This window comes from Zalophus californianus, chromosome 2 (genome assembly GCF_009762305.2).
Source record: "Zalophus californianus isolate mZalCal1 chromosome 2, mZalCal1.pri.v2, whole genome shotgun sequence".
NCBI lineage: Eukaryota > Metazoa > Chordata > Mammalia > Carnivora > Otariidae > Zalophus > Zalophus californianus.
In genome coordinates, this window is record NC_045596.1 from 201,752,132 (window position 1) to 201,776,378 (window position 24,247).

At 49.0% G+C, this 24,247-nt stretch overlaps 1 protein-coding gene across 1 annotated transcript in view; it reads right to left on the reverse strand.

Annotated features, from left to right (window-relative positions):
- The window catches only part of DLGAP2 (DLG associated protein 2), an 808,900-nt gene that overhangs the window by 61,235 nt on the left and 723,418 nt on the right, over positions 1-24,247 (reverse strand). The window contains exons 8-9 of the mRNA XM_035726383.1: positions 12,828-12,975; positions 5,257-5,476 (exon numbers count right to left, since the gene is read on the reverse strand). Coding sequence (XP_035582276.1) covers positions 5,257-5,476; positions 12,828-12,975 — 368 coding nt within the window. The remainder of the gene's footprint in view (positions 1-5,256; positions 5,477-12,827; positions 12,976-24,247) is intronic.

Sequence of the window (24,247 nt, forward strand, 5' to 3'; positions counted from 1 at the left end):
AGAAGAAGAAGGAATCACAAAAGTCTTCCTGGAAGAAATGATTTCTGAGTTGCATCTCAAGGCATAACCAGGAATCACATACAGAAACCCAGAGAAGCGGGTTCTGGGCTGGGCAGGGCACATGCAAACGCAGTGAGAGGGTGTCAGGGGACTGGGCACCAACTGGGGCTCTCAAGGCAGCTGGGAGGCCAGCCTGGGTCAGGTCATCCAGGGTTGTCATCCCTGCAGGGATGGAACCTTTGCTCCCTGCTAACAGGAAACCAGGAGAGGCTGCCAGGAGGGCATGCTGGGGCTAGGCTATATTTTTTATCATATTTAACTCCATCCTATGTATTTGAGGGGCTATATTTTTAGAAAGAACATCAGAGGAGTGTGGAGCATGGGGTGGAGAGAGGGTGGGAAGTGCCGTGGGGGGCCCGTCAGAAGGCTGAGCAGAGGTCCAGGGGGCATGCCACTGGTGTGCAGTGGGCAAGCCGTGGAGGGCGTGGGCTGGTCGCCGGGGTGTGGGAGGCGGTGTCCACGGTTGGGGGACCTCTGTGGTACCTCGAGTTCTGCTTGACTGATTCACTGATTTGTTTACTCACTGGTTATTTAGATCACAGGGGGCTAAGTGACCAGCGACAATCGCTAGCTGTTCCCACGAAGACAGGACAGGAATTTCCTGTGTGGATCCTGACCCAAAAGCCACGCACCTGCATCCTCTAGTCATGCCCGTATCTCAGGTAGGAGACGGAGGGGTAGGGTCAGCCGCAGACAGCCGTAAAGTGTAAGAATCCTGGACTGTGAGCCTGGGGTATGTGGTCTCGTCTTTGTCCTACCAGGACCCAGCCCCTTGACGAGTTCGGTGATGGAGCAGACACGGAGCCCACGACTGCGGGTCACTCTGCAGTCCCACCCCGCGAAAGCGCATGGGGGCATGTTTCTGAGGGACGGGCAGGGATCACTGGAACGCAGGTGCCTTTGGAGGAGAGAGCATGTGGCAGTCTTGGGGCTCGTCCATGGCCTGCCCGGTAAATGTAGGTCCCCTCCTCCGTGTTCAGGTAACTGCACAGTTTCGCCCCCTGGTCCTGAGGGCTGAGGCTGTCTTTTGCTTGTTTACCTGGAAGGTCGAGGGCACATGTGGATAAAGTAATAGATGATTCTCTGATTGTCGTCCAAGGAAATCAGGCAATTCCTATCACACAGACAACACCCCAACTTTTCGATGTCCAGCCTGTGTATCTTGACTTCTTCTGAAACTCAAGTCCACACGCAAAGCAGAAGCCCCACGTAAGACTCTGCAGAGACACCGTGTGACCTCCAAAGGCCTTAGTGACCGCCTCAGTCAGCCTGGTAAAGGGGGCGAACGTCCTTGTGGTTGGCACTTGCTCCTAAACTTCAGATGCCACAGATTTCTGTGGCCACACGGTCAGAGACGTGCCTTTGGCAGGAAGTCTGATCCTGGGGGGAGTGGGGAGGAGAGAGCCTCCACGTCACCTCGCCACAGCTGAGGGCTTCTCACGAGCCCCCTGTCCAGCAGCCCCGTCAGGGTTTGGTTTCCCGTCAGCTGGAGGAGTTGGGGTTCACAACAAGGATTAGCTTCACGTGCCCAGCAGGGCGATGGGTTCCCCAGGCTTCTGTCTGACCGAGAGGACATCGATATCTACTCCAGCCTCGGTGTCCGAGAAGACCTCATCCACCCAACCCTTCCCCCAGGCCCTCAGCCAGTATTTACTATGATATTTGCAGGATTTACTGTCACTACATAACGATCCTCTGACGGTAGACAGAAGAATGCCCACAGCCCCAGATGTGCACGTTCTCATCTCTGGGCCCTGTGTCACCTTCCCTGGCGGAAGGCACTTTGCAAGTGTGATTAGGTTCAGGATCCAGACACGGGAGCCATCCCGGGCTTGAGTGGGGGCCCGATGTCATCCCGAAGTCAGAGAAAGGGGCGCGGGGACGGACGCGGACCGAGTCGTGGCAGGGGGCTGAGGAGGGCAGTCGAACTCTAGAGGCCCGAGGCACTCCTGGAAACTGGAATTATGATGTACCCCCGAGGGACAAGTTACTATTGAACTATAAACAATCAAATAAAAATAAATTTATGGTTGTTTCCACTGTCATGCTTTGCATGGATTTTCCCTTTGTTTTAATGACTTCTAGAATCAGTTGTGACATTTGTTGAAAAAACTTTTGACCCAAAGAAAAATCATTATAATCTAATTTTATAGTATTTTCCTCCACGGTATCAATAACATTCTCTCCCTAGAAAGATCGGGTGAAATGCATATTTAGACAAGTAAATCTCTCTGATAAATCATTTCACAGACGAGAAAGAACCCATGTGTGAAATGAAAGTTAGAGGTTTTCAAAACCACTTCATTTAAGGAGAGGACACTAATCAATATGCAGTGTTTTTCATAATGAAAGACACAGTGTAGGGCAAATGTCTGTGGCTGGTGGTCGCCCTGCTGAGCGTGTGTGCAAGCCCCATGTGAGTTCCCCGGAGAGCTGAGCAGAAGACGGTTCCCGGCCGTATCTCCACGTGCCCTTCAGGGTCAAACGCAGCTGACCTCCAGTCCCCCCCAAACAAGCAACACACACTGGCGCCATCAATTTGTTGGTGTTTAAAACAGAATGCCTACCATGTATTTTAGCATTCTTAATAGACTTTCATGCCTCTATTGGATATTTCATTATTACTAGATGCATATTAAAATTACATGTTTGCATTTGTTCAAGGGGCAACAACCTAATTACACCAACTTCTACTTTTCAAGCATGCAAAAAGGAACATATTTAAATACATCTTAGGCTTCCAAATAATCGCTGTGAATAAATTTGAAAATAGTGTTTTTTTTGGAATTATTTTCAAGAGATAGTTGTAGAACCATTAAAGAAAATCCATTTGTCAAAATAATCTCTCTTCACACAAACCCAACCACAGGGGAGAGCTATTAGAAGTTAACGTTGGTATAGGATCTTCTAAATATGTTAATACAGAAATATTGACGTCCCATTCTGCCTCACTGACAGGAAGCCCCGAGTCAAATTGGAAGGTCAGTGGGCATTTACATCCTGTGTAGTTGGATAGTTTCTCCCCCCTACATTTGTTTTTCTGTGTTTTTCCAGATAGGGACTTTTCATTTCTTAGCTATTTTTTTTCAATCTGATTAAATGGAAAATTGTTGCATACCCTCTCAATTCTACGGAGGAGAGAAAGATGATAAATACATGCAATGCTTGCGGTAAAGCAGAAAATGGAATGAGTGAGTCCTCTGCACTCCCCTTTCTTCAAAGTGGTATTTTGTGCTAGAAATCTCCCCTAGCGGTTTTTGTTTCTTCTCTTAACCCAATGCTCAGACCCTTCCCTGACCCTGGCATGCCCCACATGCCCTCAGCCTTGGGGGCAACGTTGACTCTGCAACCGGGCCCAGATCCAGGAGAAACACTGAATAAAAGCATGTTTTGTGAGTTATCAGGTGCATACATTCTGGGAACACAACAATGTACTTGGGAAAATGACATGTACATAAATTAGAATTTTAGTCTGAGTTCGGCACTGGTTCTCGCATTATCTCTATGAAAACAGTTTTATTTTTATTTTCCCCATAATGACAGCTCTAAACATAATAAAGTCATTTTCTACCAGGTAATTATTATTTCAAGGCATTTCTGAAGACCATGAAAGTGCTTAATTGTCACTTGCTCATAAGAGACATTCGACAAATATTGGTGAAGCTATCAGCAAAGATCTCTAAAAGTGTGTTTTTTAAGGTGCAACGGTTGTAAAGCTCACTACTTCCCTAAGTTTGTAATTCGGTCATTTTCCACGAAGGGCAGAGCGGGAGAGGTGGTCCCTGACTTCGCCGAGGGGAGTCAGGGACTTCCTGAGATCTGGGACACGTACGACGAGGGCCAGAGGCTCAGCTCCGCCCACAAAGTCCACCATATTGCACCTCGGCAACAGGCACAGCCCTGCTGAGGTCCGTGCAGCCTGTCCGTGGCGCTGCCCCCGCATTACCGCGGAGCCGTGCTGTGGGAACACAGCAGCCATGGCCCAGTCCACTTCTTCTGGACACCCCGAGGCTTCGTGGTCAAGTCGTGTCAACAACCCCCCACGTGGGTGCCACAGAGCCACACAAAAAGATCGCCGAGGACCCACACGCCCTCCGAAAACTAATCCCCAGGCTTACTGGAGAAAGCATTCACAGCTACCGCTTCTTCTGAACACCGAGAGCCAGAAAGTTAACAAGCCCGCGATCTTGCAGGGCTGGAGTCATGGAACGAGGCCTGAACACAGTTCATCCTCTCCCATCTCCAGGCTCTCCCACCACATGCTCTCCGCCCGAAGTGCCCGGCAGCAGGCTTCCGGCTGCCGATGGGGCGGAGAGACCCCCTTCCTGCGCTCCCCGCCCCGCCCCCACTCCGGTGCCACGCTTGTTCACCCGACAACATCCTCGCTCTTTTCTCGGACGGGGTCCCTTCCTTGCCCCGATGTGCCGGCAGCTTCCCCATCCGCCAGGAGTCAGAGGACCTCGCTCCTCAACGCGGCTGCTCTCTGAGTTGCTCGGCTTGGCCTTTGTACAGGGAACGGAGAGCGTATTTATGGCTTTTGCTATGTTTCATGGCTTCTCCAGGCCGTGCATATTCATTGTGTTACATAAACAGCAATAGAGCAGTGAGCTCTCCCACACTGCTCCTTGGTTGAGGTGGTAAATTTTCAAAGGGTGGATATGGTTTTCCATAAGAATGCAAGCAAACTGCGACATTGAATCCGCAGAGCCCAAGGATGATTAGTGAATCTACAAGAAGGATGGATTTGCTCAGAGCAATGAATCATGTTTACGGACCTGCCAGCAAGCAGCAGACGCTCATACTGGACGCAGCGAGGAGGGAGCCCGGGAGTCAGGGCACAAGGCTCAGGTTTGACCGCGATCTAGTGAACTTCGGTATTTAAAGCACAATCACTGTCCAAATGTCTGCGCTAAAACTTGTTTCCTCTAGAAAACTTTACAGAAGTTATACTTGATTCTTTTCAAGAATCTTGATACTAAGAGATCGCATCCTAAGAAAAAGAAAGATTAGCTATAAAAGAAATGTTTCAAAACCCTGCTGCAAATATGACAATGTGCCAAGTGCAATTTGGCAAATGTACCAAATGTTTGGAGAATGTATTTCACCTGCGACGAAGGAGCGTGCGCTCCTCTGGGAGGAGGACCCCGCGCTCGCCTGTGGGTTCCTCGCTAGGAAGGTCAGAAAGGGCTCCTTTACCTGCTGTGGATCGGATGGTTGAGGTGGTGTTGGAGGGCATCATGACCGGAATACATTCATCATCCTGGGAGTAGCCGGCTTGGATGGCTCTAAGGTAACTGTGGCTCCTCGTTCGGAAGCATCCGGGGAGGTCCAGAGCGTCCATGGCCTGGGATTCAACTTCACTAAAGACGGACTCACACACCGACTCGAACTGCCCGTTCATCTCCGCCTCGCTCATCTGGAACAACAATGCACACAGTCGGTGGTGAGACCCGGCCAGGGCGACCGCGGCCATGTCCCCAAAGAACAAGCGAGAACAAAATTCAGCCCCACCCTCACACACAGTCTGTCTTTCCAGCGGCGTTCATGTGAGATCGGCCTTGGGGATTGGTTAGGCTTGGGGAAGGTCTTCCCGGGTTATTTCTTACCAAACACTAAGAAAAATCATCAATTCCAAGATGCTCCTGAAATTCTGTGGAGCCCACGGAAAGTCTGACAGGATGGTGGCCGTGACCGCAAGGTTTAGTAGACGCCATGTGCGGACGAGCTGAGCGTTCAGACACCAGTCCCTGCTCTGGGTGTTCCCAGTGCCTCTGTTACCTTTCCAGGCTGCTTACAGCGGCCGGGTCGAGATGTGGAGGCCACACACACGAACACACGTTCAGTCTGCTTCTGTGTGTCGTCATGGAAACCCACCACACATCTGGCCGGTGGGGTTTCTGTCCATGTCGACAGGCTGCACCCCGTACATCCCAGTTCTAGGGCCGTCCCGCCTGGGACAGGAGCAGACTCGCCTCCTTTGATCATTTAGCAGGGAAAGGAACTACTCACAAGCCTGCAATTTAATTTCCAGGTATAGAGTCACCCTGGGAACCTGCAAGTTCCAAATGCATTAAAATAAATCTCAAGGCTTCAGGCAGGAGTGGGATCACGAGCACACATGGGCCCGACCGTCGGGTTGGCTGGAGGGCCTTTGTGTGGGGTCAGCGACACTGGCCGGGGACACACTTTACCTGAGGCTTCCAGGGGGTGATACTCATGCATTTCCCATGAGCTGAATCTAGAGGTTTTAAATGGGAATCCAGGGAAGTGAAATGCAGTACTAAAGCCCCATTGGAGAGAACGGGGTTGGAGGAGAGACGAGAATTTTAGGAATGAGAAGTTGAAACTGCTCAGCCTCTCACCGGCCTGAGGACCGGAGGCTCACGGGGTCGTGGGCAGAGGTCCATGGCTCTCCGGCGGGGGGGCGGGGTTCGTGTGTTAGGCTGCATGCGACGTTGATGAAGGAGCCCTCCCCTGCTACTCCCACAGGTTGGGTATGCCCCTTGGTGAACCCTGTGTGGGTTAACAGGTGCGCATATATGGGACACTTGCTGGAGAAGCTGATGGGCAAGGGCCAAGGCTCACGCGAGGCTGTGAGGGTGAGCACAGGCTCCGCGTGGAGGAAGGAGGCGTAGGGTGGAGGGAGCAGCTCCTGTGGTCTCCACCGTTCCTCTAGATCATCCCCAGTCCCAGCCCTCCGGCCCTGGGCTTTGGGAGGAGCCCAGGCAGACCCTGAGAAAACTGTCCCAGTTGCCGGGTGGCATCTCCCATGAAGCCCACCCCACTGCAATGGAGCCCGGCCAGCATCTCGTCCCTGTCACATTCCTACACCGGCCGCATCCACATCCAAATGTGTCACCCATAGCTTCCTGCACTCCCTGGGTGACGCTGACTGACAGTTACAAACAAGTGTGGTTTGAAACACCAGATTTGCCATTTTCCTCTGACCGTTCACAGAGAAAAAGCAGGTGAAAGAATCCGATCTCCCCTCTGACAGGAAAACAAACATGATTTTTCCTTAAGTCTCTAATTGCAGACCTGAATGCGGCCTTCTCTGGCGTCACCCGGAGTTCTGGACACGCTAGAATAATGGCTCCTTTCACTCGGCAAATCTGAGTGCGCCGATGCCAGCCTCTGGTGGTAGAGACGCTGGAGGACCATGCCCAGGGCCACAAAGACCCTCAGCGTAAGGGGGAGAATCTCTGGGTAGTGCTGGCCGAAAGGACCAGAGGGAAATTACGGATGAGAGGGTCTGTCTGAATGGCTCACGGGTTCCTGAAGTTGGAGAGGGATGGACAACCCACGGCACTCCCACCAGGACAGCCCCAGCTCCCCAGAGAGTGGAGCACATCACAAGCACGCATGCTGGTCTGAAACACTGCATTTTCGATGACAAACTTCTTTCGCTCCAAGTATTCCCTCATGGGGAATTCTATCAAAAATCCTCAGATCATTTCATGTCATTTATGTCAAAGATCCATGTTAGGTAGCATGAAAAGGCCAAAATCTGAGTGATGTGGTTTGCATCTGGTTGCAGGATTTAGTGAAAATCCTTGCTCAAACCCACCATGGGTGCAGGAACTCGCTCCTGAAGGAGAAAACCATTCCACAAGCAAAAGACTAAAATTTCAGTAAGGACACTTGGCTGGCACACACAGCTACACAAACACATAGGTGAGGTTCGAGATGGGAACGTGCCTTGTTTCTCCCAAGCAAATAATAAGTAGTTGAGAAGAATCTCAAATTTTGGTCCAGAGAGGAACCGAAATGACCTGCTCTCTGGGAGCTGATGTGTTCACTGAGCCTGAAGGAGATTTGGAAACGCGGGTATAATTTTACAGGGGGAATCAAACCACTGCTCAGCCCCTGGAAATCTCAGGAGGATGTTAAGCCAATGGTGTCAAAGTTATGGCAACAATCAGTGTCCTCTGAAGCTTCCCCCGTCTTCTTTCATGAACCATAAACTCAGAAACATGGCTTGACTTGCTTCTGGAGAATGTGGGCACCAAGGAACCAAAGTCAGGGAAATGGGGGGTGACAGGGTGATTGTCCTGCGTGTGGCGGAGGTCGCGACAGATGGCGCTCCGGAGCAGGCATGGCGGGGCACGGCCACGGCGACCAGGGCCTGGCGTGTGGCCGGTGGGAATGGACACTGGTGTGGCCGCTGCGGAAGGAAGGTGGCGGGCCCTCCAGAAATGAAAAGAAGTACCCCAGGACCTGGCATGCCACGTCTGGGTATCGATCCCTATGAACAAAGCAGGGACCAGAACCGCTATTTGCAGACCTGCGTTCACGGGGTGGACAATTACTCCACCCTGCCCAGGGAGGAGGGTCTGACACCTGCTCTGATGGAAGGGACCTGGAGGGCAGGGTGCTGAGGGAAAGAAGCCAGCCAGGTAAGGAAAGACACTGTGCGGTTCTACTCGTGTGAGGTCCCTGGAGGAGGCACTTCCGCAGAGACGCCGAGACGGTGGCGCCCGGGGCTGGGGGCAGGGGGCTCGTGTTCCAAGGGGACAGAGCTGGAGTTCTGCCAGAGTTCTGGGGACACATGGCGGGGGCGGGGGGGACGCCCGCACAGCACCACTGATCTACGCACTTAAAAACGGTTAAGACGGAAAATTTTGTTATGGATATTTTACCACAATTTTTTTAGAACAGATGCCTGATAGAAGGAGGCTATGACCGTGCTTGAACGGCTTTTTAAACAGAAAGAGAGAAGGAGAAAGAGACAGCGGGCCCGGTCAGAAGCTATGGGAAGGCAAACGTCTTTCCTCAGCCAGGACGCAGAGGGCCCCACCGTCCATGCAGCTCCAGACCCCCAGCACCATACCACCGGCTCCAGGGAACGGGGCGGGTTTTCAGAATTATCCCAACCGTGGATGAATGGAAACAAAGTAAATGCAGAGACTCAGCTCCGGTGACCTCGGGAGGCTGGGCTGGCTGAGCTGGGAGCTGTCCCAAGCACGAGAACACAGGGACACAGAGATTCCCCTAATGGTGGGGGTGCCTGTGCACTACAGCAGCTCGGCCACGCCTCCCCAGTGGCCCCAGGTGTGCGCCTTCTGTCCGGGCCTCCATGTCCCTCCCACGGAGAGGAGCCAGGGGGAGGTCTGGGGACCCAGCCCTGCCGGCCTCTTCACGCCCTGGGACACAGTAAGGCTGTGTCCCCGCAGCTTGCCCGGAGAAGGCTGGGGCGCATAAGGAGTGTCTGACCCCAGCAACACCCGTACGTGTAGGCAGCTTGCGTCTGCGTGGCTCTGTGACCCCTCTGGGGTGGGACACTGGCCCTCCACACGTGGGGTGTGGGAATGTGACAAGGTGACACAGGGAAGGAGGCTGCTCAGTGTGGTGGGGACGGGCGGGTGGCTGGGGTGCTCATCCCTGTGGGTGACCGTGGGTGACAGGCACAGACATGAATCTGCTCCACTCCTGCCGTCAGATGGGCAATCGTCTGCAGACCCGGTTCCTCCCTTGCTGCTGGGCGTCCTGCTGGGAAGGAGCTCCAGGGCACTTGGCTGAGGGCGGGTCTGCCAGGAACCCACAGTGGTCACGCCCTGCTGGGTGGCCCTGGGTGACAGTAACTGGCAGAGCCCATCACAGGGATGGGGACACACAGGCCACACCACTGTCACACCATTATTTATCGAATGATGGAAGATTAGATGGTCTTACAGTCTTGCTCTAAGTGCCTCTCCAGGATATGAAAAACGTGGGAATTCTTCCATCTACGGAATAGACTTAGCTAGACAGACATTAACGCAGAGCACTGAAGTGTGTGTGTGTGTGGGGGGGAGGCAGTGCAACCCAGAACAAAGTCCACTGTGTTCTCTGAAACGGTAGGGAACACTATTCTGGGAGTTAGAGCACCGTTCGGGGTCCTGTCAGATGAACCGGCAAGCTGGTGCATCCCAGAGAGCTCAGGGAAGGTTAGCAACAAAGGAGATGCCCAGAGAGCTCAGACACATGGGCTGAATGCACCAAGGCCGTCTCCATGCCACGTCCACGGTCCCGCACAAGCAACATCAATGCGCTTTTCTAGCATTTTCCAGGAGATTCCTCCAGGGAAGAAACTGTATGGTTAAAGAAAATCCCACCACTCAGGCTGGTCACTGGGAAGGTGTAACGTGCCGTGCACCGTGCACCATTGCAGTCCTAGACGCTCCCTGCTGGCATTCCCACGGCATCAGCCCACACACTGCACACACCCACGTGACTCGTCCCAGGTTCATGAGCTCAGAGTCCAGACCTGAGTCCAGCGACTCAAGTTCAAACCACAGCACGGCTTACAGACAAGCCAGTTTCACAAGCACTCGGTTACACTTTTCCTTTCACTGAACATTGAGTATTAAAGAGTGAACTCCCAACAGCTTTAGCTACAAATTCAAGTATCTCAGGGACACTGAGGGGTTCCCAGGGGCATCACCCCAAATGCACTGTGCCCCATTACTGGAAACTGCATCCTTCTCCTCCTCGGATTGGTGGATCACACCGGCCAGGGTTTGATATGGGATTACTACACATTTGCTTCCAGGGGTGAAACGGCCCCATCCACTGTCAGGGTACCAGGGTTATTTTAAGTAACAATTTTTTTTTCAGAATTAAAAATTGAGTTTGATGTGAAGTCCTATCATAGAACTTAGCAATCGGAATGGCTTAGAATCCCAAATGTCAAAGTCATCAAAATAAGTAAAACCCCCAAACATCCAGCTTGTGTGCTATTGCTCTTATTTACAATGACGGATCTTTTCAGATAGAAAAAGGTGCGGGGACATGTTATTTTTACTGACGTATTTTTGGAAATCCCAGCTTGGGTTCACTAAAATCATGGTGTAGAGGGTAGTGCATGGCTTATGTTTCTGCAACTAGGGAAGCTGGTGGCTTTCACGAGAGCATCTGGAGAGGTGTGCTGTGCATTCAGGGGAACCTGTTTGTTGAGCGCAAATGAGAACAAATGGAAAGCAGACTCAGACGCACAAACACAGAGGACAAACTGTCGGTTTCCAGGAGACGGATGAGGGCACGGGCGAAATGGGAGAGGGGAGGGGGAGGTGCAGGCTTCTGGTAATGGAATGAACGAGTCAGGGGAATGGAAGGCGCAGGAAGGTCCGTTACATTGTAACAGCGGGAACCGCTGATGGAACGGCACAGATGCAGTACACCGGGGTGAGCATGACGCATAACGGGGTCCAATCACTGCTGTGCGCCTGGATCTAAGGCAACATCGGGGGTCAACTCAACTCAAATAAAGAAAGAGAAAGAAAGCAAAGCCTGCAGGAGTCACCCCGTCTGCGGTGAAATCACCTTGCACTCTGCTGCAGACCCTGACGGGGCCACGTCTGACTCTAAAGTTGTATTTTGGCAAAGGAGGTGTTGTAACCGGAAGGGAAGCTGGCATCTCAGGAGAAGCCTGCCGTGAAGGTTCTTCTCCTGGAGGCGGGGGAGCGAGGCTGAGGGCGTCTCTGCACGCACTCTGTTCAGTTAGTAATTCCTAACGTCATCTTGGAGTTTATGCTGAAACGGGATGTTTCCCCGATTAATTAGATAATAATAGTAATCTAGTTGCTGACCATCTATAGTTTTGCTATTGCTGTTTTTATTATTATTTGCCGGGGTATTTGAAGTCGGGCCACAGCGTGAGCCAGTGCCCCGGTTTGCCCGGGGCTGAGGTCCAGTGCAGGACGGCCCCTCGTGAGCAGAGTCAGGAATAGTCCCTTCCTTGTCTTGCGGGGGAAAGAGTCCCTGCAATTCTCTTTGCTGTAGCTGGAAACCTAACCCTGTTTTTAAAGAAAAATAGCATCTGAGTTGATGAAAGAGGCCATGTCTTTCTTCAGTTGTGGAACAGGAAAAACCCAGATTGTTCAGTAGAAAAAGTCCAGAGTGCAACTTTCTGATGAGAAAAAACTGTAAAATGAACAGACTCTTGCTTTATAAGGCATTTTAAAGCCTGTGGCAAAACAGTCTTCAGCGTCTTTGAACCCCTGGCCAGCTACCCAAAGCTCATAGCATTAGCCTGTGACCAGGAGCGTTTTTCAGAATTATGTACTACCAATACTATTATTATTACTGTAGTAACAATAATGGCTGGCATTAACCGCGTACTGACTCTATGCCGCTCTCTACATAATGAGAGCCAACATTTATTAGCCACCTGCCCCGTGTGTGAATACAGCATTTGGTGATTAGAAGCCCCAGCTACCACTCACTTAGCTCTGGCTACTCTTTGAACAGTTCTAAACAGAGTGGGCAAGCCTGCTGAGCTCCCTGCCCTCGGCAGTGATGCCTCTGCGCCCGATGAAAACACCAAACACCACCGTTCACCCCGGGGCCACGGATCCCACCGGGGCTGCGAGAGAACCGAGAAATACGTCCTGTGCACCTGGCAAACACAGCTCTGCACCCCGGGTTGCTTTCAGCTCTTCTTACTGGACCGTCTGAGTTTCTACTGCTGTCAGAGCCCAGCTGTCACGGACCTGCCCTGGCCCTGTTTCCCTGGGGAAGCCTCCTGGGGAAAGGAAGACAGCCTGAGCTAAGACAGCAAGCAGGCTGAGATGTCAGCCCTGACTCAGAGGAGGCCAGTGTAAGGGGGATGTTGTCACAGGTGTGGTCGAGAACTCAGTGTTACAGGGTTCCCGGGTGTGCGTTCAGAGAGACGGTTCCAGGCAGGAACCTCACATCTGCTCACGGCCTGGCCCCCAGCAGCTGGTCACTGCGAGGACACGGCTTCAGAGATCTGACCCTAGGGAGAGGGGAGGGAAGGAATTCCCGACCTGGCTCACACAGCTGGCCTGACTCAGGGTGCTGACGGCTCTCATGTAGCTCTGGTTCCGGGAGCGGAATTTCGGGGAGTTGTAGCTGGCCGAGGGGTCCAGGCTGTGGCTGGCAGGCACGTCGCTTGCAGCTTGCAGGTAGCTCTGGCTAAAAGAGAAAAGAAACGAAGAGAAAAGGTGTTCTGTGAACATGCACGAAGGGGCAGAGCAGGTGAGGGTCATTTCAACCCGCGCTGAGAGGCCGTTGGAAAGTTTCCAGCTGACTGTGTGTCTTTTGGTGGACATCCTGGCCTTAGGTATACACTCTGCAGGTTCGGTTACAAATGCAGAGTCATCAGAAGTAACAGAGGATGCTATTTACAAAGCTGCTTTGAGACCTGTTTGTGGTGTTTCTAATGAAGTTAGGATCATTCCATGTTAACAAAAAGGTGCCAGAAAGCACCATAACTCACACAGCACAACAGTGGACGTGGCTCCTGAATTAGAGCCAAAAACCTGAGAATCTCATAAAAGTCATGTTAGCTTTTGGCAGCTTTACACACTCAGAAAAATAAAAGGAAAAACAAAAGGCTTGCCTTCAGCTGTAACTCATGCACAGTAGTTCAGGTCACGCACTGCAGATAGAAAGAGCAGGCTGGGAGGTCCACCCTGCCTCACCATCATGGCGGCCGTGTTCCTCCAAACTCCCTTAAAAACCAATGTTCTCTGATACTCCTTCAGGGTATGCTCTACCCTGAGGGCGTTTGGCAGGCAGAAAGGTCAACTTAGCTTAAACTTCTGGCCCACTGAATTCTCTGTTTCAAGTTCTGCGGACAATCTTTTGATAATAGAGTAAAAATTCATTTTATCTGATCAAAAGCGGGAGTTTTAAGACCGGATGTACTGAAGCTTCTCTCCTAGTTTGGATCGCAGTGGGAACACGGAATAGGATCAATGCATGGGCTTGGATGTAAAAATGTGTAGAAATACTCGGTTGCTAAGTCTGGCTCCACAGCCAGTTAAAGTTTGTTCCTTCCTTTTCAAAGTAACTTCCTGATGTAATTTGTTTTCTCTGTGATTTACTTCTTTCCATAAAAATGGGGTAGCAGAGAAACTTGGGCTTAACTCTAAGTTCTGATTAAGCAGAGCCCATTTATTACAGATTTAAAGTCAGTATTTAGAACCAGCTAAAATTAATAATACTTATTTTTACATATTAGTAGAATACAATTTATATTGTAAATTATTATTATGGCAATTTTTGTTTTAAAACCAGATGTGTAACACATTCCAGCTCCCCTCACTCAAAACAGAACAAAACGAAAAGAGGAAGAAATTAGCTGTCACACAGCTAGTTCTAGTTTTGGCCCCTAACGGGGAGTGGTGGATCTGCCTGGACTCCTGGTGTGATCCCAGGCTGGGGATCTGTATCCGCACGCGCCTGGCCTGACTGCCAGTGAGACAGGTGAGCAAACCCCCAGGCGCGGCCACCTCTCGTGCATGCGGCAGGAAGTGGCCGGAGTCGACGGGAGCAGCACGACGCAGCTGGACCTCGCCCGGGACCCTGCTGCGTGTGGGGCTCAGGATGGCTTGCACACATGCGCGGGGCACGTGCACGCAGCTGGCCTCCCCCCGCCAGTGTCTGTGTGTGATTAGTCCAGCACCGTGTGCGGGAGCGGGAGCCCAGCAGCCTCTGGCAAAACCCCGGACTTAGGCTCTTGGCCTCACTTCTGACTTTGCAAAAATGCAAACTTTCTGCATCTCCCCGCTCCTTCTGTTTCCTTGAAATGGCTCATTTCACACCTTGCATTTCTGCCGGTTGGTACCGATTTTCTTATTTCCTTGCAGTATGGTAGCTCTCCCTTCCAATACCACCACCTCATCATCTCAGGTGAAGGGTCTGAGAGCCCCTGAAGGAGACACCTGTGTCTGTCTCTGTCTCCACAGTTTCAGCTTGGTACCTGTGAGTGAGGAGATGTCCTCAAAATGAGCGTAGATGACCCTTTTGGTGGCTTTTGGATGGCACTCACACCTGAGTGAGCCTATGTCTGTGATTCTGTGTTTCAAACACGTTTTCTAACTCCCTGTGAGATCTCTTTCTTCCAAAGCTGGGCGTGCCACTTACAGGACAGTTGCCACTGTAGAGAGCTAAACACATTTTTTTTCCTCTTAAACATTGACTCATGATGGTTAATGTTTGCTACAACTATTGTGCTGGATGCCCCTGTAAGCATTCGACGTTGCCCAAATGGGACACTGAGTCACTCTGCAGACTCACGCAGAGTGTGGCAGGGCTAGACTGTGACGGCAGTCTGCTCCAGAATTCAGGCTTTTAGCCCCAAGATCACAGCTGCGGAGTCATAGAAGCAGAGCCCCAAAAGTAGGGTCCTTCATTACCATATATTTTAAATAGTTCAAAAACACACAACTTCAACCTCACTAGGCTTAATAGATTTTTTTTATTGTGACGGTTTAGCATTTTACAATCCCACTGTGTCCATATAAATCATATAAATGGAAAGCCAGCTATCCACATAAATCACACACCTGGAGGCTGAAAATCAGGACCTGAGACTGAGGAGCACAGGTGGGGTTAGAAGCCGGCGGCAGGTGCCTTCTGCATAGAACGCATACCCCAGGAGCCCTGGGACCCTCACTCCAGGACAGCCCCCCGTTCCTCTGCAGAAACCGTCCTAGGAAACCCATCTCATTCTGAAATCCCCTTGAAGCCCCTTGGCTATTCCCTCAAACGGATAGTTCCTACTTTGGGATCCTAGCTGCCAGGGGGAGAAATAGATTTTCATGTGCAGATTTGCCGTAGCTTAGAGAATACTAAAAGGAAACCACAAAAAAGTTTTTCAGAATAACACGAAGATACTTTTTCCAGTTTTTTCCTCTTCCAAATGGCGCGCACGCTGGGCGGTCCTGGGAGCGTGGAGGCCGGCGTTCAAGGCTGCCGGAGCGAGAAGCAAAGGAGCAGAGGAGGCTTCCTGGAGTCCCCGCGTCCTTGCTGCCGGCGGCTGCCATGGGGCTGTGGGCTGAATCCCAGGCTCACAAGCTCCTCCCTGATGTCAGACCCTGGGAGACAGACGGACAGAACCATGTACACACCTAAGCAGGCCCTGCCTTCAGCGATGGAGCTCCTGTAAGCAGACTGGAGAATCCAGACAAAATAACCCAGCCCTTTATCTCCGCCGCCTCCGAAGAGTGGTAAGCGTGCTGCAGGTTGCATGAAGGGGAAATCCGTACTCACCGTGTCCATTCCAAATTCAGAGGCGTCTCTCCACGTTGGTTCGGTGGGAAGGGTTAGGAGATGTGTCTGTTGTGTCTTCTGCTTGGGGCACAGGGTCCAGCCCGGAGCTCAATCGTGACTATTTCTTGTCTTCAGGGTAGTTTGTCTGAGGGGCAGGCTGCCGGAACAGGCCTAAGCCCCGAGGCCAGAGAGGGACACGGAGCATGGTCGCCGGTCACCCCAGGGGAGCCGAAGGGAGGGAGAGGAAGGGCCACCTGCAGACGGCCCGGAGCCAGCGAGGCGGGAGCAGCTCCAGACCGAGCCATCAGCAGTCACAGACACCACGGGGAAATGGTTTTGGTGGATTTGGGGCAGAAACCAGATCGCAGTAAAGGCGACACAATGATAGCGTAAGTGACCATTCTGAACAATTTGTCAAGTTTGTCCACGAAGAGGAGAGCCCAGGGGCAATTTGAGAAAAGTCTTGAGTTTGGGGCATGAGTCAGTGTATTTTTAGAAAGTGAGAGGATCTCTGGGAAAGAGACCCCAGGGGGTGGCGCGAACAGGCCCCTGTGTGGACACAGCGCTGCATGCACACTGGGCCCCGCGTCGGGTGATGGAGTCCCACAGCGCACACAGAGGTTCATTCTGGGGGGCGCACGCGTGGGGGGCCAGCCTGGGTTCGCACCCTGCCTGAGCCCGTGCGTTCTTGCAGACAGGTCTCTACTCTCAGTGAGCATCTGCCAAGTGCGGCTCCCGGTAACAGGACTTAACGTGTCGCGCTTACTGAATATTACTGAATATTGCACATGATAGGCTTGGAGTGGTGCCCGGCCCGTGAGGAGCACTTGGTCAATGGTAACAAACATCACATTTACTTGTCCTCAGAAGGCCTGGATGTGGGGAGGAGGATGCAGAGTAGTGGTTCTGGATTTTCTCCTCTGGCATTGGGTCGAGATGTCTCCTCTGGCGGGGAGCTGACAGAGGAGGGGGTCGCCCAGATGGGGACCCATTTTCCCATGTGAGGCTTTGTCTCAAAGAAACATTTCAACCATTTAAAAATTTTTGAAGAGAACAAAAAAGAGATTTTTCCCCTAAAACAGAAATCCCACAACAGGACAATAAATACCCAGTCCATTTTTATTCATGGCCACAACGCTGGTGTAGGTAGGATGCCCAGGTCTCCAGTGCACAGCTCAGTCCGCTCTGCGTGCATGCTGTAACCCCACAATGTCGTGGGGACGGTGCTGTCCTCCGTCCTAACCGCGGTGGTGGTGATGCGCATCTCACTGGAGCTTTGCTTTTCGTTCCCTCTGTGCATCTTCTTTTGTGACATGACTTTTCAACTGTCCCATTGTAAAAATTGGGTTATTTGGCTTCATATTTTTGTTCCGTGGGACTTCTCTGTATATTCTGTGTGCAGATCCTTTGTCAGATAGGAGTATTTTCCTTCGGTCTGTGGCTTGCCTTCTCCTGTTCTTATTGGTGTCTTTGGACAAGCGGAAGTCTCACGTGTGATGCTGAGAGTTGTTCTCCGCTGCGCTGACGTATTCTCTTTGAGTGGTTCTTATCCTGGGAGCTCTCACCTCCTAAGGGACACCCAGCCATGTCTGGGGACAGTTTCAGTTGCCACACTTGGGGGAGGGGCATCTAATGGTAGAAGTTGGAGATGCTGCTGAAAAACACCCTCAGTGCACAGGGGGTCTCCCAACAGGAAAGAGCCTCCTGGCCCCAAATATCAGTAATGCTGAGACTGAGAAACCCTGGTCTAGTCTTACACTAAAATCACACCGTCTTACAAGCAGATTCCCCCCCCCCCCCGCAGCCAACAGTAGCCTAATGCATAGTCCCTTCAAGTGCGCACTGAACATTCACTATAATACACTAGACTTTGGGCCATAAAATGGAACTTAACAAATGTTGAACGAAGAGAAATCACACCGAGTATGTTGTTGGACCGTAATGACATTAACCTAGAAATCAATGAACAGAACGGTTTCTGGAAAATCCCCAAGTACTTGGAGGTTAAACAAGAGTCTTCCAAATAACTTGTGATTCCGAGAGGAAGTGTTTGAATGGAGATGAAAGACACCTTGCTCAGGGGGAGGGTGGGGAGGCTGGGAAGACCCTGTCCTGCGGGGTCATCGTCAGGGACAGCGGGACGAATTCATGCTTAGCCTCACAGAGGCGCAAAGATCATTTCAGACACGTGTGTACCCACTCTGCCTGCTCAGATACCAAAAACCGTTCCCCTAAAAGGAGATGGGGATCCCCAAAGACATGCTGGGTTCCGGGGCTGGGACTTGGAAAAAGCATCAGAGAGTGTGAGTTGTCCAACTTTGCTCTTTCTCAAGATAGTTTTGGCCCTTCCAAGGTTCTGTGCATTTTTACGTATATTTTAGATTCTTCCTGTCAGTTTGTCTAGAACCTGAGGTTGCTTTGAATAGTATTGGTTTTGACTGAGGTTGCATTGAAATTATACCTCAGATGGGGGAGAATTAACATCTCCACATTGAAGTTTCCGTCACCTCCTGATGTCACTAGTACCGAGTTATGTCACTCTTCTTTAATTCCTTGGAGCAATACTTGTGGTTTCAGGGTAGAGATTTGACAATGCTGTTGAGATGTTTAAAACCCATTTACAAATAACAAGTGTGGGCGAGGATGTAGGAAAAAGGGAACCCTCCTACACTGTTGGTGGGAATGCAGACGGGTGCAGCCAACCTGGAAAATGGTATGGAGGTTCCTCAAAAACTTAAAAGTAGAACAACCCTATGACCCAGCAATTGCACCACTGGGTATTTAACCAAAGGAGATGAAAACACTATGTTGAAGAGACATTGGCTGCATTATGTACAGTAGCCAAGAAGCAGCCCAAGTGTCCATCCACAGATGAGTGGATAAAGGTGTGAGATATGTATGTATATGTACATATATGTATTTATGTATATGTGTACATGTGTACACACACACATTCACAGATACAAGCACACACACTGGAATCTTAGCCATAAAAGAATGAAATCTTGCCATTTGTGACAACATGGCTGGACCGAGAGGGTATTATGCTGAATGGAATAAGTCAGAGAGAGAAAGACAAATAGCACGGGATTTCATGCATATGTGGAATCTAAAAAAAACAAATGAACAAACACACAAAAACCAGAAACAGACTCTTAAGTACAGAGAACAAACTGGTTGTTGCCAGAGGGAGGGTGGTGGTGGGGGGGGGAACGGGTGATGGGGATTAACGAGTGCAAACTCCAAATTTTACATTTCCCAATTGTTCATCGCTGGTCTAAAGAAACACAGTTGCGTTTTACAGATCTTGCTAGCACCTGGCCTTGGTAAATGCCATTATTTGTTCTAGTATTTGTTTTGTTCTTTCCTTAGGTTTTCTGAGTGAACATTCTTGTCGTCTGAGAATAAACAGAATAAAGTTCTTCCTTTTTATCTCAGTGTTCTTTATTTGTCTTGCTTGCCTTATTATTGGCTACCCTCCACCCTAGTGTTAAATAAGAATGGTGAGGGTTCATGTCCCATCTTTTAGCCAACCTTAGATAATCTTAATATTTATATCGGCTCTACATTTTATGCAAATAACCTTCCTCCAACTGAAGGAGCTCCCTTTAACTCTGGGTTTGCTGAGTTTTCCTTTTTCCTCATGTTTTGAAACGATCATAACACGTTTCTTCTTCATTTGCTAATGTGGTGGATCCCTTCATTGATTTTTATTTTATTTATTTTAAAAAGATTTTATTTACTTACTTGAGAGAGAGAGTGAGCAGGGAGAGGGGGAGAGGGAGAGGAAGAGGGAGAGAATCCCAAGCAGACTCCACCCTAAGCACAATGCGAGCCGACCCACAACCCCAAGACCACTACCAGGGAGAGGAAGAGGGAGAGAATCCCAAGCAGACTCCACCCTAAGCACAATGCGAGCCAACCCACAACCCCAAGACCACTACCAGGGAGAGGAAGAGGGAGAGAATCCCAAGCAGACTCCACCCTAAGCACAATGCGAGCCAACCCACAACCCCAAGACCACTACCAGGGAGAGGAAGAGGGAGAGAATCCCAAGCAGACTCCACCCTAAGCACAATGCGAGCCAACCCACAACCCCAAGACCACTACCAGGGAGAGGAAGAGGGAGAGAATCCCAAGCAGACTCCACCCTAAGCACAATGCGAGCCAACCCACAACCCCAAGACCACTACCAGGGAGAGGAAGAGGGAGAGAATCCCAAGCAGACTCCACCCTAAGCACAATGCGAGCCAACCCACAACCCCAAGACCACTACCAGGGAGAGGAAGAGGGAGAGAATCCCAAGCAGACTCCACCCTAAGCACAATGCGAGCCAACCCACAACCCCAAGACCACTACCAGAGCCGAAACCAAGAGTCAGATGCTCAACCAGCCGAGCCACACAGGCACCCCTCCTTCGTTGATTTATAGACATTAAATCAACCATGCATTCCTGGAATGAGTCCTGTTTGGTCATGAAGAAACTGTATTTTGTTCTTTTTACATATTATTGGATTTGGATTATTAATATTTTGTTAATTTAAAACAGCATATTGGTCATTAATTGCCCTTTTTGGGGGCAACATTTCTGGTATCAGACTTACACAGCCTTCATAAAATAAGCCAAGAGGTTTCCTATTCTTTCACCCTGAAGTTAATAAGTTTCTGTGTGATTCGTGCTATAGCTTCCTTTGGGGTGTAATGGGATTTGCCAGTGAAACAACTGTGGCCAGAAGTTTTCTTTGTGAGAATGTTTTCAACAGTGAATTAAATCTTTTTAATACATAATAGAGCTGTGCAGATTGTCTAGTTCTTCTGTGTAGGCGTGTTTTTCGAGGAAGTGGTCCAACTCATAGAAGCTGTAGAATTTATTGACATAAATTTGCTTACAGTTTTCCCTCATTTTCCTTTTCATCTCTGTTGGATCTACAATCACTCCCTTTTCTATCCCTAATATTTATAATAGGTATTTTCTCCCTTTCCCCCTTTTTAGGTGATCAGTCTTGCTAAGAGTTTATTAACTTTATTAATCTTTTCAGAGAACCAATGTTTGGCATTGCATTTTTCTCTATTGTTCATTTTATATTTTACTGATTCTCCTCTTTATTATTCCTTTCCTTCTTTTAATTTGGATTTAATTTTGTTCTTCCTTTCTTTGCTTTTTAAGGTGGTAGCTTAGATTGCTGTTTCTAAGCCTTTCTACTTTTCTAACATAAACATTTAATGCTATGAATGCTGCTTTAGCAGCACACACAAACCTTCACATGTTGGATATTCACCGTCACTCAGTTCTAAATAATTTACAGTTGCCTTTGTGATTTTTGTCTTTGACCGATGATTTATCCACAAGTCTGATATGAGCTTTTCTAGGTATCACATGATGTCCTCTGGTACTCTAATTACACGTATATTAGTTTACTTTTCATTATTCCACATATTTCTGAGGCTGTTTCTTTCCCAATATTTTACCTCTCTTTTCTTCAGCTTTTATATCCATTGATTTGTTTTCAAAAACCAACATTTTTTCCTTCTGCTTTCTCAGTCTGCTCTTAAGCAGTGAATTTCTCACTTAAGATCATGTACTCTGCTGTTCCTGAAATGTGAGTTGGTTCTTTCTGCCGTCTGTTCACTCATCAAGACCATCTTTTCCTTTAAGACATAGACCCTTATAATAGCTGCTTTCAAGTTCTTCCTGCATCATCCAAACATCTGGGCCATGTCAGGGTTCATCTTCTTGTGTTTCTTGCTAGTGAGTTTCACTTTGGTACAACTTTGCCTGGTTTTTTTCTTCTTCTTTCTTAGGTACAAAGGACGCTGTTGATAGAGACTCTGGATCCTGTTATCTTCCTCTGAAGAGTATTGATTTTTGTGCTGGTGGATCATCTTGAACTGTGGATGCACGGTTTTACGCATTCACAGGATGGATCCGTGGAAAGCTCCAAGTGTTCACTGAGTTTAATGTTCACCATGTTTTAGATATCTTGCTATTTTTGAGACACCATGAGTTGCTGGACTTCAATCCCTAAACTTTTAATCCTCCTCAGAGGGTAGCAGTTGAAAATTAGACTCTGTTCCGGGGTGACCAGTTTTTACACAGATGTTGCTCTTCCCCCGCTATGGCTCCTTGGTTTCTGTCTTGTCCCTGCCCCCTAATTCCTCTTGCCACTCTGGAAACCCCAAACCCTATTCCTTAATATCCAAATTCATGACTGCAGCCTTTTGCTTAAATTCTTACTGTCCCATACCACGAGGAATAGAGACAGTGCTCAGAAAAGATGATTACAAATGTGGATTTCACTGAGTGCGGTTCCTTTTTCAGTATCTGAAGATCATCTATTTCCTGCCTGCTATCGTTTGCTGTCCTGTATTGTTTATATTAATATATATGTTCATGTGTACATATAACATACATACATATGACAGATATATACAGTTGATCCTTGAACAACACAGGAGTCAGGGGGACCTAAGTGAGAATCCACATTTTGACTCACCCCAAACTCTACCAATAGCTGAATATTGACCAGAAGCCTTACCAATCACATAAGCAGTCAATTAACACATGTTTTGTATGTTCTATGTATAATATGCTGTATTCTTACAAAAGGATAAGCTAGAGAAAAGAAAATGTTACTAAGAAAATCATAAGGAAGAGAAAATACATTTACAGTACTGGATCTATATTTAAAAAAATCTGTGTATACATGGACCCACATGGTTCAAACCCATGTTGTTCAAGGGTCAACTGTGTATATTTGTAGCAGATAGATCGAATATATTCCAGAGCTTATAACTGTTTTCTGTAGGAGAGTTAGTTCTCCAGAACTCTTACCCATTCAGTTTTATTTTTTAAAATTATGTTGTTATGGTGGCATTTGTCACTTGTTTGGCTCACTGACATCTCAATTATTTCGTTGTTGTTTAGGGAATTCACACTGGGAGAGGCAGAGTCTGACTCCTATTACAGGATCACACAGGTTGGGCATTTCTTCTTGCAGACTCCCTTAAAGCTACAGTATGGGCACATGACCTATGTGCCTTCGATGAGATGCATTTTCCCAAGGCTCCAGGTGACAGCTAAGTAGGACCCATGCTGTTGACGGCAACCGTGGAAGCTGCCAGCTCTCATTTACAAGGTCTGGTTTACAAAACTACTACACAGTAGTTCAGACATCGCTGCCCTTGTCCTGCCCAGGGCTATCAAAACTGTGAGGTCTTGGCACAAGGAGTTGGAAAGGATGGTCCTCACGCAACTACTTCAGAGGTGAGGCTTATGCTCCTGGTTGCAGAGCCTTCAAACCCACTTCTCTTTCCCTTCTGGAGATTCTCAGAGAAGCCCCGTATTCTTTTCATGAACTCCCTTCCTGCTTCTTTAAAGAGTCTGCTTTCAAGCTCCTTTATGAGTCCTGGGAGAGTTTGCATACGATCCTGCAAGTGTTCTGTGTGATGATAGAGCTGTGTACCCCAGGCTGTAAGTGCTCAGAGTGACCGCAGAGGCCACACCTGAATTTATAGGGAACAGTGGCTCTGTTGAAACGCTCCCTTGGGTTCATTTTTTACTGAAAGTCTTTAAATTGGCCACACTACCAATATCTCTACGATGAATTGTGTATAAGCAGAATAGAAGGTATCAATTTAATTCTTTGACATTTAACATTTCTGAGGTTTATTTTTTAAATTCAATGAGCTATAACATCTTTCCCTATAATTTATTTTTCTGAAGAGACACAAAATAGAGGCCAGGATTAGTGAACTTCGATAAAGAGTCGACATCAACAGAGCAGAACCCAGCAGTGCAGGGACCAACATCAGGCAGGACTGAAGCAGAACAGGCCCTCTAAAAAGGTTTTCTTCTTCGGCATTAAAATGCTCTCCCCAAATAGGTTTATCCAGCAAAACGAGTCATTCATCTAACAAACATTTATTGGGTGCCTATCACAGAAACAAGATGATTGAATCATTGCCCCTTGTCCTCAAAGAGATGGCTATGCTGCCCATAAATTTTAATGGAATTCGATTTTCTGAAGGATGTATTTAAAGAGATCCAATGTCTTCCTGAAAATCTTGTCTTTGTCCTACTTCAACTGCTTTATAGTTCAACTTCTGAAATGTGTTTTAAAGGAAAGGTGGTAATAGAGAGAGTTCAAAAACTCAGAGACAAAAAGGGTCGGTATTAAGGAAAAGCTCC